At 40.5% G+C, this 16574-nt stretch overlaps 1 protein-coding gene across 1 annotated transcript; it reads left to right on the forward strand.

The window, feature by feature from the left end:
• The first annotated feature begins 1272 nt into the window (after nucleotides 1–1272).
• Nucleotides 1273–7880, forward strand: LOC120996190 (keratin, type II cytoskeletal 7-like). Its single transcript, XM_040425952.1, has 9 exons — nucleotides 1273–1787; nucleotides 1917–2149; nucleotides 2289–2349; nucleotides 3099–3194; nucleotides 5099–5263; nucleotides 5373–5498; nucleotides 5674–5894; nucleotides 6365–6399; nucleotides 7385–7880. The coding sequence occupies exons 1-9, from the start codon at nucleotides 1344–1346 to the stop codon at nucleotides 7543–7545; spliced, it is 1542 nt and encodes a 513-aa protein (XP_040281886.1). The 5' UTR covers nucleotides 1273–1343; the 3' UTR covers nucleotides 7546–7880.
• The last annotated feature ends 8694 nt before the right edge of the window (nucleotides 7881–16574 follow it).

Consider the following 16574-nt stretch of genomic DNA (forward strand, 5'->3'; position numbering starts at 1 on the left):
AGAATTCACCATTCATTTTCCAAAAGAGCACTGAAAAATTAAAGGTTTAATCCGATTGGTTGTTATGGGCTACTAAACAAGGTTTGATTTACATCAGTTTTGATAAATCTCCCCCATAGTTTTTGGTGTATCTGAGTAATAAATGTGTCTAAAAATGAGTTGAAGTGGCACACTTAGCATAGCAAATGTGGGACAATATGTTTAAAACAGGTGAGACCATATGAAGAATATCTACAGTACTGACATCCCAAATGTATGGTTCAAATTAGAGAGTAAACTTCTTGAGATTTGCTTCTTGTCCAGTTTGAAATATTTTTCAAAAAGTTTGGTTTGGAACTGAATCGATTCATCACAAATCAAGGTTGCTTTAATTGCCTTAAAATTTGGTATGGAACATCCTCTAGTCTCCTAGAACTAGATTTTTAATGAAAAGATGTTATCTCTTTTTGTTAATTTTTTCACAAATTTTCCTCCTTCTCTCTTCCTCACCCCTCCCTAAGGTCTTGATCGCAATGACATCAATAGTAAATCATGTCTGATTGACAATAACATATACAAGAAATGGGTAAACGCATGTTTGACAGAATTAACAAATATCTAGTTTAAAAACACACCACTCCGTCGTGTGTGTCATGCTTTTTCGTATTATAAAGCTTCCAAAAATTGTCCCTTATCGGAGCAGATGGAGTTTAAACACACATGGTGTTATGAGAAATAAACAGTGGCTTGTTAGATGGCAAACATTTGGAAACAACATCATTGTTATAAGAAAGAAGATTTCTTACATAAATATGGAACATGAAATAAGAATTCACCTTTATAAAAACTTCACATTTACTAAATTGAATTTACCTGTTAGTAATAATAAAAAACATATTTTTCAATCCTTTTCAAAAATACCAGAGAAAACAAGCTAAATATATAAATAGTAAGAAATGAAAATTGTATGTTAGCAGACGAGTTTTAAATGTCAACTCAGTACAGAAGACAAACTTGCTTAGTGGCCTATTTCTAAGGTAATAGTGCCTATAAAATGTGAAATTAAATTGAATCAAATTGAAGTAGAGCATATTAACAGGCCAATTTATATTTTCACAATGTTATTAAGACAATTTAGTTTACACCTATATTTAGTAAGTGAGAAAGGAATGCCTAGTGGCACGCCATGCCCAAGACCAAGCCCTTTAATGTTTTAAAAGTATTATCATTTTCCCATGTGACCAAACCCTTATCTCAAAACATATAAAATGACATGTTGATCCACTAAAGGGGCTAAGTCTAATCTCATATTCCTTCCTGTTTTGCTTCTTCACGGTGTGTAGACTTACCTTCACAAATCCACAATGAGCCAAACATTGGGTGCCAAGCTTGGAAAGTGTAATGTTGGGAGTCCTTGTGGCACTAAGAACTTTAGCAGCTGCTCAACCGGTGGTGGGTATGGAGGTGGAAAAGTCAGCTTCACTTCGTCTTCAGTTATACGATCTGGAAGTAAACCTGCATACTCCGCTAGTGGCAGATTTGGTTCATCTAGCCTTTTCAGCTTTGGCGGGAACAAAAGGATAAGCACTGGAAGCAACAGAGGAGTAATCATTGGTGGTAGAAGCTATAGCAGCTTTTGTGAAAGTTTCCCTGTTTGCCCACCAGGAGGTATCCAAAATGTTACAGTCAACCAATTACTGCTCCAACCAGTCAATGCAGATATTGATCCAAATGCCCATAGAATCAAAACAGAAGAACGAGAGCAGATGAAATCTCTAAACAACAAGTTTGCATGCTTCATAGACAAGGTAAGCCAAGTTTATAGTCTTTCTAATAGTTACTAACTTAAAATATCAACTGCGGGTATAAACATGATACATGGCTGTTATGTTTTATACTTTTTGGAATTATATTGTCAAAACTATCTTTTATTTTAGGTTAGATTCCTTGAACAGCAAAATCAAATTCTGGAAACAAAATGGAATCTTTTGAAAGAGCAAAATCAAAAGATGGAAGCCAGGAAAGAATTTTACAACAGACAATATCAATCTATGTTTGATGCGTACATTAGCAGTCTTCAAAGGCAAAATGATCATTCCAAAACTGAAAAATGCCGCCTGGAAGGTGACCTAAGTAGCATGCAAAATGTTGTGGAGGATTTTAAGTGCAAGTAAGTTATACACCAGCTGTGAGATAGTATTGGTATATCACATTATGGAATCATTTATGGATGTCTAGTGACATTTCTGATCACTGCTGAGGATTTTCCCTGTGTACAGGCCGAATAAATTAGCATTTTCCTTCCATAGATATGAAGAAGAGATTAATAAAAGAACATGTGCTGAAAATGAGTTTGTAACCTTGAAGAAGGTAAGTTTTATCTACCTTTGATTATTATATTTTTTTTTGTGTCTGTGTCTCATCTGCAGACACAGTTTAATTCAACAGAAAGTAATGTATCAGTATGTTGGTGTGTGTGATGAAACCAGAGAACCAAGAGGAAACCCACCCAAATAAGTGGAGAACATACAAACGATATACAGATGTTACCTTTGGTAGGATCTGAAATGTGGAAAAATACAGTGATTGGAAGTAGTGAAGTATTTTTTTTTTTTTTTTTATTGAGACCAGAATGCGTAAACCTCTACTGTACTGCAAACAAAATAATATTGTATAGATCCTAAACATTAACTTTTTAAGAAGGATTTTGCAAAAAATTAGCATAGCAATAATAAGTATTAAGATAAGTTGCTAAGGATTAGAAAAGTTTGTTTTTATAAATAAACAGTGACACTCTTTCTGATGGGCTGTGCCTAGTATTGCAGCTCTTCTTCATTAATTTGAATGGTGCAGAGTTGCAAAGCCAGACCATCCAATGGGCAAGAGTGGCACTGGGGTTGGCATTGATTCTGTAAAAAAAGACCTTTTTTTTTCTCACAAATACATCCATTTCCCTAAAAGTGTTCTGGTCCATTAGTCAATTGCTGTGTTCTGTAGGATATCCCTGTTGTGCTTGTCATATTCTGTGTAATGATTATATATGAATTTAATGTATTAAATATATCATTGTATAAAATGTTTTTCTCTATTAAACTATGATATTTTTTCCCATTTCTAAGGATGTAGATGAGGTTTATTTGCAAAGAGTTTCTTTGGAGACCAAACAAGAAGCCTTGGAGAATCAGCTCAACTTCCTAAAGGCCCTGTATGATGAGGTATAAGTCATTTTATTTGTTACATAAGTTTTATGTGATGTTTTGGCTGGACCTTCAATAGACATAGATTAAAGCTTTTTTCTATAAAAGCATACACAATATTTGTGTTATAGAAATTGTGCATCTACCATATTTTTCACTCCATGAGACGCACTAAAATGGGGGGAAAATGCTAGTGCGTCTTATGGGGTGAATAGAGGGCAAAGACATATAAAATGTGCGGCACATTGATTATGCTCGGTACATCGCAGGCTGCACTGCATGGAAACAGCAGCCTGCGATGTACCAAACATCCAAGTTACCTGAAGAGGGAGAGCCTGGCAACTGCAGCGTGTGCTCGCTGATGGGGATTGGCCGTGGCATGCGCTGGGTGGTAGGGAAAGGTCTGCTGCGACGTGCGCTGGCTGGTAGGGTGAGAGACCGGCCGGCCCTGTCTGGGGCTGGTTGATAGGGACCGGCCGGCATTGAAAAGGTTGGTGGGAACGCAGGAGCAGGCATATGAGGGACGGAGCAGGCTTTCCTGCCACACATGCCTGCCCCGCCTCTAAGTCTTCCCACTGCCTGCTCCTGTGTACAAGGTATGAGAGCTGATGAGAGGCTGGGGGGCTGATGAGAGGCTAGAGGGCTGATAAGAAGGGGCTGATGAGAGGCTATTGGGCTGATAAGAAGGGGATGATGATAAGGGGCTAATAAGAAGGGGCTGATGATAGGCTGATAAGAAGGGGCTGATGATAAAAGGCTGATAAGAAGGGGCTGATGATAAGAGGCTGATAAGAATGGGCTAATGATAAGAGGCTGATAACAAGGGGCTGATGATAAGAGGCTGATGATAAGAGGCTGATAACAAGGGGCTGATGATGAGTCTGAGAAGAAGGGGCTGATGATAAGAGGCTGATGGGGGCTTATGATAAGAGGCTGCTGGGGTCTGATGATAAGAGGCTGCTAGGGGCTGATCTGAGGTCTTTATGGGGGTCTCATTTATATTGGGGCTCTTATCTGGGGTCTGATTGGAGGTCGCACACTTTGGAGTCTGAGCTGAGATCTGATTGGGGGTTTGATCTGAGGTTTTATTGGGGTCTTATTAACATTGGGGGGTCTGATTGGGGCTGTCAGCTGAGATCTGATTAACATTGGGGGTTTTATTTTTTTTTCTTATTGTCTTCCTCTAAAACCTAGGTGCGTCTTATGGGCCAGTGCGTCTTATAGGGCGAAAAATATGGTACCATGTTTTTTTTGCACCTTAATTATAGAGTGTACGAAGAGTCTTTTATTTTAATCCTACACTCAGCTTAAAGCCTATCAAAAAGACATGCTTTAATATATTCCTTACATGTTTTATCTTATCTAGCCTATAAATCATTGTGACAGACAGACACTTATTTTTTATTTTTTAAAGAACATATTATTCCATTAAAATGAAACTCTGCAAGTAAGACTGGTTTCTAATGAATATTGAAGACTTATGGAGAGTAGAGTGTTATAAAATTATGTTCCAGAGATGCACTGAACATTAAAGGCAAAGAAGTAGATGTCAGGATAGTCAATACTATTTGGAACCATTCCATCTCGTTTCTGTTGCTGTTTGATGGCCAGAACAGACAAATTTGTCAATGGCATAGTTGCACAGTTACATAGTTAGAACAGTTGAAAAAGACAGTTGAAAAGTCCATCAAGTTCAATTAGGGGATGGGTGGGGAAGTGAATTAAGGAAAGGGGAGTGAGAAACTAGAATTGTACCTACCTATTGGGGAAGACTAGAGCCCTTTTTGAAAATGGGCACCAAATTTGCCTTGTGCCAGTTGCTTGGCACTGTAGAATTTACTAGAGAATCTAAAAATGGTAAATGACAAAAGGTGATCATTTTTAGTGTTCTGACTAATGTTGAGTATATCATTCTGTTTCAGGAAGTGGCTGAAATGCAAGAACGAATTTCTGATACAAATGTTGTCTTGACTATGGACAACAACCGTAATTTGGACTGGGATGGACTAATTGCTGAAATGAAGTGTCAATATGAGGAAATTGCATCAAAAAGTAAAGCTGAGGCTGAAGCTACCTATGCTAGACAAGTAAGGGATCTTCAAAATAAAAATTGCCTCTTACTGTATATAAATTCTGAATGGATATTGTGTTTAAGCTGCCATGCAAAAGGATGAGATTTATGTTTTGGTTTAATAGTATCAACAGCTGAAGGATGCAGCTGGACAACATGTAGATAGTCTACGAAACAGCAAGACTGAGATCCAAGAACTGAGCAGCCTGATCAAGAGAATTCAAGGTGAAATTGACTGTGTGAAAAAGCAGGTAGGTGTATAGAAGTGTCAAGTTTTCCAGGTTCATGCATTCTCATGGTTCATGCACTCTATGTACTCTCTGTATAAATTAGAAACTGTAGCATCCTATGGATCACTTTTGAAAATGATGGCAAGATTTCTTCTTTTAACAATGCCCAAATATATATTTTGTTTCCTTTTCAAAGATTTCCAGCTTAGAGACTGCAATTTGTAAAGCAGAAGACCGTGGAGAACTTGCTTTGAAAGATGCCAAAGTCAAACTATGTGAATTGGAGGCTGCTCTACAGAAAGCCAAAGAAGATTTAGCTTGTCAGCTTCGTGACTATCAGGCACTTCTCAGTACAAAACTGTCTCTAGATGCTGAGATAGTCACTTACCGAACTCTATTAGAAGGGGAGGAGAGCAGGTGAGTACTAACTTGATCCTGAGCGGATCATCTAATCTACTTGGATACCTACACCTAATGTATACCTGAGTCCTGCAGTAACCCCAGATATGCACCTGTATCAAAACTCAGGTCCTCTGGACCTGATGTTCTTTCATTTACATGTCCTGTTCAAATCAATAGAACGGACGCTTTTATCCCAATGGAGATCATTAAAAGGTGTTCTGCCTTTTAGTTAACCTCTTTTATGTGAGTACTTTACACAGAGTATGTTTAATCGCACAGGATCCCACTATTTGGACTTCAGGGATTAGATAAAGCTATCAGCAGATAAGAGAAGAGGGGGATCATACAATTTTGTGCACCACTATTTTTCAAGAGCATTACATTTGAGTCTAGAATGAGGATATTTTGAAACCAATACATTGTTCTATTCATCTCCTTACACTTATTAAACTTTTCTATTAATCAATCCATTTTTATTTTAATAGAATACATGGAGAAGTTGACAACAAAGTTAAGATGTGTAAGTACAATTTAGATTAATACGTCCTCCTTTGAGCTTGTAAGGTCTACATAACAGAAGATTTCATATTATTAATGAAAAACTATAATGACTTCAAAAAGGAAATATACTAATCTAATAGTCTAGTGTGCAGATTACATTAATGTATGCTTTTAGAATAGTCTCTCAGGGTAATAGTCTAATCACTCTTCCTGTTCCAGGTACTATCATTTTTAATGTCTTATCTTACCATCAAATTCTTTTGACTAGCAACATATTTTTATGATTTAACGTAAAAAATAATGACAAAAGATAAAAAAAAAAAACGTAGGTACTAAGTCACTAATGTTCAGGACAGACATTTTATACTTTTAAAGGGAATCTGTCACCAGTTTTGCCTTATCTGAGGAAAGTATAAAATGGTGACAGATAACCTGAGCAAAATGCTGGGTCACTTAATTGAAGTTCTTTTGTTAAAATCTGTATTGAGCAGCTCATGGCCAAGCAATGGAGTCCTCTTAATACAGACCATGTGCCAGGGAGTCCTCATATTAATGAGTTCCTAGCTTCATATTCATGAGTTATTGCCCTTGCTGCTGATTGAAATCTTTCTTCCTTTTGCAATCAGTGGAGGGACACGGGGATAGATGGCACCTCACGGATAATGAGAGCTCCCTATCATGCACTCTGTATTACGTGCACTATCATGCTCAGCTTGTGCTGGTGCTACTCAATCCAGAATTTAGTAAAATGGCTGGGTCACCTCATATAAGGTATCTCTCATTTGTACTGTCTTCAGAGAAGGCAGTATAAAAACCGCGAAAGATCCCCTGTTTTTGTTAGAAGGGTCTCCCAACTGTATGTTGATCACAGGTCACCCTTTATCTACCTGCTATCCCCGTCATACCAGTTTTCTTTGTGATTTTCATTGTGCTTCTTTACCCAATATAAATAGAACATATGTATTAAATGTAGAGGTCTCATACCAATCTGCTTGTTCTTGTAGGTGTCTTCAGCGCCACTGGAAAAGTTGGCAGTTCTGTGGTATCTGACTGCGCTCCATGCAATGTCAAAACTCCTGTGATCAAAGTAACAGGAGCCCAAAGTGGAAAGACAGTATACTCCACTGTGACCTCATCTCAGAGTACCTCCAGGAAGCAGTACTGATCACAACTTGAGATACTAGGAAGACATATTATAAGTGAAACCAGTCTGTGCTGTTGTTTCATTAGTGTATAAAGATGGGCATAACAATTTCTTCTTCTTGATGCATACTTACTGCATGCAGATTCTATATATAGATGTCTAGTGTTTTAAAGTCATCTTAACAAATGAATGCAAACTTCATTGACTAGAACCTGGGCTTCAATAGCTGATTATCTATATTGTATAGTTTCTATTCTCTCTTCCTACTGAAACTACTACTTTGGCCTTTGTCGCTATCACTGCATTACTGCAAGACTGTATCTTATCCTACAATAAAGAGCATGTTGAACTCATAACAACATTGTTGTTTCTTATGTAATATAATGTTGAAGATTTGTCATCATATGTCATCACCACCACCACATGTTACTCATTTCGACTTAGTGGAATTAAACTGTACAGTTAGGCTGAGAACACTCATACAAATGGTCAGATGCAAACGAAGACCACGCCCACACAAAGTGGGCATGGATTTCAAATTGATAGTTCATAGATGCAAGTCTTTGCCAGTAAAACCACAGTTGTACTGTACCTACAAAACACACACCCTTAACAATCATGTTAACGACTGTGCGCCATTAATTACCAGTCTGAAAACTGTGCCCATGTAGCATGTAACCACTACTAAGTATGTCTCTATGTGAAAACCTCATCTTAATATTGTAAATTTATTGGCGCTGATTCCAAGAATTAAATTGGATATGACGTTTCATTTAGAATAGAACCATCATTTTGTGACTTTAGTTAGGATCTATGTACTTCTGACATTGTTGGTTATCCATCAATTTAGTCTTTGGATGATGGCAAAGGAACTAGGGTAGAGGAATAGTAAAGCCGCAGGTAGTTGTTAGTAGCAATCAGAACTCATAGTTAAAGGTAGACCAAATTCAATTTTCACTAAGACCAAAATTGATTTCTAATAATTGACAGATAAAGACTGGGGGACATAATTTAGGGGAGATGAAGGAAAATGACTGCAATCATGATATACAGGTGAAACTTGAAAAATGTGAATATCGTGCAAAAGTCCATTTGATTCAGTAATGCAAATTAAAAGGAATTGTGTTAATGCAGCTTAAAATTAGAATTTTGTGAAAAGGTTCAATATTCTAGGCTCAAAGTGTCACACTGTAGTCAGCAAATTAATCCATACCCCCTGAACAAAGGGAACCTCAAAATTGTGACTTTGGGTTTCATAAACTATAAGCCATAATCATCCAAATTATAGCAAATAAAGGCTTGAAATATCTCAGATGTTAGTTTCACCTTTTAAGTTGCATTACCGAAATAAATCAACTTTGCACGATATTCTATTTTTTCGAGTTTTACCTATATGGCAGGTTGCGTCTTTTACATAAGGCAAATCTTGCTTTGTCACTGAACTTAGGCTTTAACCCCTTAACTCTGATCCTGGCAGTATAATCCCTTAGATGCTGTGGTCAATAGTGATTGCAGCATCTTGATAGAATGCTTATTCTAAGTAGGGTGGGTGGTAATAGAAATATAGGGCACTTGTTGTCACATATGCAGTTTGAAAATAGATGACAGATAGAGGGAGCTCCCTCTGTCAGCGCATGACCACAGCACAACGAGATAGGTAACCCTGACAATTGGGGACCTAGCCAATTAAACCTTGATTTTAAGGTCATGACACAGGCAAGGCCTAAAAAAATGTGTTCGTTGATACACTGACAAACAAAAATGTTTCAGAATGCAAAGTAAATTGTAAATAAACAGATTGCAGTTTCAAGTCCCTTAATTTAACAAAAAAAGTTAAAGTGCAATACAAATTAATTAGAAATAGATGATGGGTTTCTTTTAGCATGGTTTATATACAGTACAGCACAGCAAACATCATACAAATATTATAAATGTGCAACACAGCCCAGGATGCCACAATTAAACAGAATGAATTCAATTTCTTCAACACACATAAGAGTAAATTACATGGCAGAAAGACAGATTTAAATTTGTAGTGGGGTCCTTAAATTTAAGGCTACTTTCACACTCGTGTTTTGTGCTGATCCGTCTGAATCTGTTCTGAACGGATCCGTTTGTATTATCTTTAACATAGCCAAGACGGATCCGTCTTGAACACCATTGAAAGTCAATGGAGGACGGATCCGTTTTCTATTGTGCCAGATTGTGTCAGTGAAAACGGATTCGTCCCCATTGACTTACTTTGTGTGTCAGGACGGATCCATTTGCCTCAGTTTCATCAGACGGACACAAACGCTGCTTGTGTCCCTCTCCAAAGCGGAATAGAAACTGAACTGATGCAAACTGAGCGGATCCTTTTTCCATTCAGAACGTATTAGAATGCAAACTGGTCCGTTTTGGACCGCTTGTGAGAGCCCTGAATGGATCTCACAAATGGAAAGCCAAAACGCGAGTCTGAAAGTAGACTAACTTGTTTGTACACTTTTACATTTTTTAAACTTCCATGGTTTAAACCTGGGGGCTGTTGGAAGCACTGGAGAAAATTAGATTGTGGAGGCCTTTTTTTAAGCAACTGGCTATACAGCTCTCATAGCTGTGTGGGCCTAGATTCCAATGCCCTTTTTAGCTCCCTTTCTGCACAAGGTACGGTCAGGTCCTGTGGGATCCATGCCTGGTTCATTTTAATTAACGTAAGCTTGTCCACATTGGCTGCGGCCTGTGATAATGCTCTCTGCTGTGCTAAACACAAGTTCACACTATACACTGGCTGCAGGGCAGGTCAGCACCCCCAAGGCTGACAAAGCTTTTCCACGTTTGGGCCATGCTAACCCTGCCTTATCAGGTGCTGGCGGTGCCCCAGCTGCGTTGGTGACCTCTTCCTCCTCCTCTGCCTTCGCCTTGTGCTTCCACTGTGCCCCCGCTGTCAGGTGGGAATGCCATCAGCAGTGTGCGCTTGTAGTCGAGCATCTTCTGATCAGTAACAGATGTTTTCACTAAATTTAGTTCCCTGTCAGCAATGCAGAGCAGGGGTTCATTCACGGCAAAAGGGGGTTTATGTCACCCAGCAATAGAACAGAGGATTGAGAAATTTAGGCCCCTGTCACCCAGGCACAGCAGGGGTTCATTCACGGCAAAAGGGGGTTCATGTCACCCAGCAATAGAACAGAGGATTTTGAGAGATTTAGGCCCATGTCACCCAGCACAGCAGGGGTTCATTCACGGCAAAAGGGGGTTCTTGTCACCCAGCAATAGAACAGAGGATTTTGAGAGATTTAGGCCCCTGTCACCCAGGCACAGCAGGGGTTTATTCACAGCAAAAGGGGGTTCATGTCACCCAGCAATAAAACAGAGGATTTTAAAAAGATTTAGGCCCCTGTCACCAAGGCATAGCAGGGGTTCATTCACGGCAAAAGGGGGTTCATGTCACCCAGCAATAGAACTGAGATTTTTGAGAGATTTAGGCCCCTGTCACCCAGGCACAGCAGGGGTTTATTCACGGCAAAAGGGGGTTCATGTCACCCAGAAATAGAACAGAGGATTTTGAGAGATTTAGACCCCTGTCACCCAGGCACAGCAGGGGTTCATTCACGGCAAAAGGGGGTTCATGTCACCCAGAAATAGAACAGAGGATTTTGAGAGATTTAGGCCCATGTCACCCAGGCACAGCAGGGGATCATTCACGGCAAAAGTGGTTCATGTCACCCAGCAATAGAACAGAGGATTTTGAGAGATTTAGGCCCCTGTCAACCAGGCACAGCAGGGGTTCATTCAGGGTAAAAGGGGGTTCTTGTCACCGAGCAATAGAACAGAGGATTTTGAAAGATTTAGGCCCCTGTCACCCAGGCACAGCAGGGGTTCATTCATGGCAAAAGGTGGTTCATGTCACCCAGCAATAGAACAGAGGATTTTGAGAGATTTAGGCCCCTGTCGCCCAGGCACAGCAGGGGTTCATTCACGGCAAAAGGGGGTTCCTGTCACCCAGCAATAGAACAGAGGATTTTGAGAGATTTAGGCCCCTGTCACCCAGGCACAGCAGGGGTTCATTCACGGCAAAAGGGGGTTCATGTCACCCAACAATAGAACAGAGGAATTTGAGAGATTTAGGCCCATGTCACCCAGGCACAGCAGGGGTTCATTCACGGCAAAAGGGGGTTCCTGTCACCCAGCAATAGAACAGAGGATTTTGAGAGATTTAGGCCCCTGTCACCCAGGCACAGCAGGGGTTCATTCACGGCAAAAGGGGGTTCATGTCACCCAACAATAGAACAGAGGATTTTGAGAGATTTAGGCCCCTGTCACCCAGGCACAGCAGGGGTTTGTATACGCCAAAAATGGTAAAATGTCACCAGACAATTGAAAATAAGAATTTCTTCAATTTAGGGCACTAAAATTGGCACTTTTTTGCATTAAAATGGCTCTAAAATAGTCCTTGAAAAGGCTAGAGGGATGTAAAAGGCAGTAAAATGTGCTTAAGAGCATGACAAGCATGACATGCTCTGCAAACAAATGTGAATAGGGAAATAACTTAAAATGAAATAAAATAACTAAAATTTACAAATTATTAACCTGCAACTCAGAGAAGGAGGTGGATATGGAGTCGGAGGTTGAGGAGGCGGTGAATGTGGTGTTGTAGGTGGAGGCAGCAATGGAGGAGGAGGAGGTAACCAACAATGTTTTTAAAAAAAAATTCTATTGGGGTAGGTAGCCCCGAAAATATTGGGACAATTAAAAAAAAAGAAAACAAAGAATCATTGCACTTGACTTGAGTACAAGAATGTATGTTTTATGGTGGTATAAATGTCTATTCTGCACAAGGTACAGACAAGTCTTGTGGGATCTAAGCCTGGTTCATTTTAATGAACGTTAGCTTGTCCATGTTGGCTGTGGACAGATGGCTGCCTCTGTCTGTAATGACGCCTCCTGCCGTGCTAAATAAACGTTCAGAGAGTACACTGGCTGCAGGGCAGGCCAGCACCTCCAAGGCATACAGGGCAAGCTCTGGCCATGTGGACAATTTGGAGACCCAGAAGTTGAATGGGGCAGAACCATCAGTCAGTACGCTTAGGCGTGTGCACAGGTACTGTTCCACCATGTTGTTCAAATGCTGCCTCCTGCTCACACGCTCCATATCAGCAGTTGGGGCCGGTTGTTGCGGCGAGGTGACAAAGCTTTTCCACATGTCGGCCACGCTAACCCTGCCTTCTGAGGTGCTGGCGCTGACACAGCTGTGTTGGCGACCTCTTCCTCCACCCCTGCCTTCGCCTTGTGCTTCCACTTGTCCCCTGGCGTCAGTCGGGAATGCTCTCAGGAGCGCGTCTAACAGCGTGCGCCTGTAGTCGCGCATCTTCCGATCACGCTCCAGTGAGGGAATTAAGGACGGCACATTGTATTTGTAACGGGGATCCAGCAGGGTGGCCACCCACTAGTCAGCACACGTTAAAATGTGGGCAACTCTGCTGTCGTTGCGCAGGCACTGCAGCCTGTAGTCGCTCATGTGTGCCAGGCTGCCCAGAGGTAAGGACAAGCTGTCCTCTGTGGGAGGCATATCGTCTGCGTCCTCCGTATCCCCCCAGCCACGCACCAGTGATGGGCCTAAGCTGTGTTGGGTGCCACCTCGCTGTGAACATGCTTCATCCCCATCCTCCTCCTCCTCATCCTCCTCCTCATCCTCATCCTCCTCCTCATCCTCCTCCTCCTCGTCCTCCAGTAGTGGGCCCTGGCTGGCCAAATTTGTACCTGACCTCTGCTGTTGCAAAAAACCTCCCTCTGAGCCACTTCTAAAAGACTGGCCTGAAAGTGTTAGAGATAACCCCTCTTCCTCCTCCTCCTCCTGGGCCACCTCCTCTTCCATCATCGCCCTAAGTGTTTTCTCAAGGAGACATAGAAGTGGTATTGCAACGCTGATAACAGCGTCATCGCTAGTGTTGAGCGGCATGTCCCATATTCAAATTCGCGATATTTTGCGAATATTCGTAAAATATTTGCGAATATTCTAATTCGATATTATTTTGCATATGCGATAAATCGTAATTTTTTAATCGCATAATGCAACTTTCTTCGATTATAATATATTCTTGTTCTAGAATATTACGAATATTCTAAAAAAACAAAATATCGCCCTAAAGCGAATATATTATTTATTTCGAATATTCAAATTATTTGTTATCTATCTTTACAGTTTTTAACATACTCCTCCCCGACAAGCGTCACTTCACTGTGTGGTTAGAATATGCTATCGGATCTGAGTTTTCCATGCGTTCGTGAAAACTCATATTAGACGGTATATTCTAACTACTGCGGCAGGGTTAATAATATTTTTCAAATATTCACCTCATCGCTGTTCGATAATTCGCCTATTCGATATATTCGATAATTCGCTTATTCGCTACACCACCTAAGTTAATAATAGTGTGATGCGCATGTGCACACGCATTATAGGCGTGGTTTATCGTGAGCACGTTAGTTCCATTTTTAGAGCAAATTTGACAAGAGAAAATGGTGGGCAGCAAATTCAGAGATGAAGAGGATGAACTCCTGCTAACTGTAAGTACAACACTTTATGTGATAACATTTTGAATGCATGTTCGAACCATATCTGTATGGTATAGTAATTAGTAAGCATTAGTGTATTTAAATATTCGCAAATGCGCAAATATGCGAATATATTTGCACACTAAATATAACTTCATCTTTTATCATGTCTGATTAGATATTCATCATTGTTGTAATAAGTATTGTTTTGACATCACAGCACTTTGTCTATAGCAAGTATGTATGTATGTATGTATGGACAGCATAGAAATATCAAGCACATGCACATTGCATATACATTTTCCTGCCACACACTGTATACCACACACTGTATACCACACACAAACACAAACACATAGTCTATATATTAGAGTTTATGTCTTGTTGGTCTGGAGAAAAATTTAAAATTTCTTCCTGCCATTATTTGCTGGTTCATTTAGCGTTACCCAGGGTGCACCACGTGGAGGCGAACCAGGTGTACACCCCATACCGTACCGTCACTTCACTAGACAGGTACATCTTAGCTCAGCTGGCCAATATCCGATTGCTCAGACCCCACACACATACAACAGGAAAACTATTTGATCTTATATTTGTGAACAATAAATATAATATTTCCACCTTCTTCTAACAATTAAATACATTTTGCTGTGTTTTGGATGATATTTATTAATAATCCTTGTATTTCGTAAATTTGGGATTACATGTTTGCATCTTTATCCTGCAACGCATGTTGAAGAAGGGATATGATAGGACCCGGAAGCAGGCAGAGAAGAAGGCGATCGTCTTGGGGGTCAAGAAGCTCCTAGAAAAAAAATTCGGACACAGCCACGTCGACATGGCAGTTGTTAAGAAGTGGTCTGATCCTAAGCGGAGGCACCCGGACTGGGTCACTGAGCTCAGTCACAGAGTCTGCCCTGGTACTTTTTTTTTATCACCCGTTACAAATTATTACTTATTTTTACCTGGTGTGAAACATAGCAAATCATCCGTTTACCTCATACATCTCTCCCTCGCTGTGAGTGAATATAAATATTTATCCACACAGCGTGGTAGTGATGTATGATGTAACCGGCTGATTTTGTACTTTGCACACACACATAATAATCAATATATGTGTGTGTATATCTACAGGGTGGGCCATTTATATGGCTACACCTTAATAAAATGGGAATGGTTGGTGATATTAACTTCCTTTTTGTGGCACATTAGTATATGTGAGGGGGGAAACTTTTCAAGATGGGTGGTGACCATGGCGGCCATTTTGAAGTCAGCCATTTTGAATCCAACTTTTGTTTTTTCAATATGAAGAGGGTCATGTGACATCAAACTCATTGGGAATTTCACACGAAAAACAATGGTGTACTTGGTTTTAACGTAACTTTATTCTTTCGTGAGTTATTTACAAGTTTCTCTTTGTTTACAGCCATTGACATGTCGCCGAGGTTAACACGTGAGGAGCGGATAGAAATTGTGTTGATGTCTGGTGAAAGCAGTAACCGGGTCATTGCAGCAGATTTCAATGCAAGACACCCTACGAGACCACCCATCTCCCATGCTACAGTTAGCAAACTGCTTGCTAAGTTTTGTGAAACTGTTTCAGTTTTGGATTTGCCAAAATTTGGATGCATGAAATCTGTCTCTAATGAAGAAACATCAGTGGCTGTCCTAGCTTCATTCAGCAAGAGCCCACAGCGTAGCACTCGCCGCATGTCACTGGAGAGTGGCATTAATCGAGCATCCCTTCGGCGGATATTAGCTACTCACAAATGGCACCCTTAGAAACTCCAGCTACTGCAGCATCTCAATGAGGATGACCCAGATCGGCTCACTGAATTTGCAGAATGGGCAAAACAAAAATTGGAACAGTACCCTCAGTTTACGCAGAAGATTTTGTTCAGTGATGAGGCAAACTTTAATGTGAATGGTGACGTTAACAAACAAAACCACCACTATTGGTCTGACACTAACCCACATTGGATATATCCCTCCAAGACTGTTGGAAGGAAAAAATTGATGGTATGGTGTGGTATATGGGGTACAAAGATAGTGGGGCCATTCTTCATGAATGGAAACCTCAAGGCCACTGGATATGCGAAATTGCTACATGATTATGTGTTTCCCTCTTTATGCACTGAAGCTGGCACGTTCCCTGAGTTTTTCCAGCAAGATGGTGCACCACCACATTATGGGTGTCAGGTCCGAGCATTCCTAGATGAACAGTTTACTGGAAAGTGGATTAGTCATCGTGGGACAGTTGAATGGCCCCCAAGGTCTCCCGATCTGACCCCCTTAGACTTTTATCTTTGGGGTCATCTGAAGGCAATTGTCTATGCTGTGAAGATACGAGATGTGCAGCACCTGAAACTACGGATACTGGAAGCCTGTGCTAGCATTTCTCCTGCGGTGTTGCTATCAGTGTGTGAAGAGTGGGAGAAGAGGGTTGCATTGACAATCCAAAACAATGGGCAGCACATTGAACACATTTTATAAATGGTCAGAAACTTGTAAATAACTCA

The sequence above is a fragment of the Bufo bufo genome, chromosome 3 (assembly GCF_905171765.1).
Source record: "Bufo bufo chromosome 3, aBufBuf1.1, whole genome shotgun sequence".
NCBI classification, from domain to species: Eukaryota; Metazoa; Chordata; class Amphibia; order Anura; family Bufonidae; genus Bufo; species Bufo bufo.

Coding starts and splice junctions, on each gene's coding strand:
- LOC120996190 (XM_040425952.1), top strand. CDS start 1,344: ATGAGCCAAACATTGGGTGCCAAGCTTGGAAAGTGTAATGTTGGGAGT. Junction 5,264..5,372: donor AAGCTACCTATGCTAGACAA/GTAAGGGATCTT, acceptor TTGGTTTAATAG/TATCAACAGCTGAAGGATGC. Junction 5,895..6,364: donor TTAGAAGGGGAGGAGAGCAG/GTGAGTACTAAC, acceptor TTATTTTAATAG/AATACATGGAGAAGTTGACA.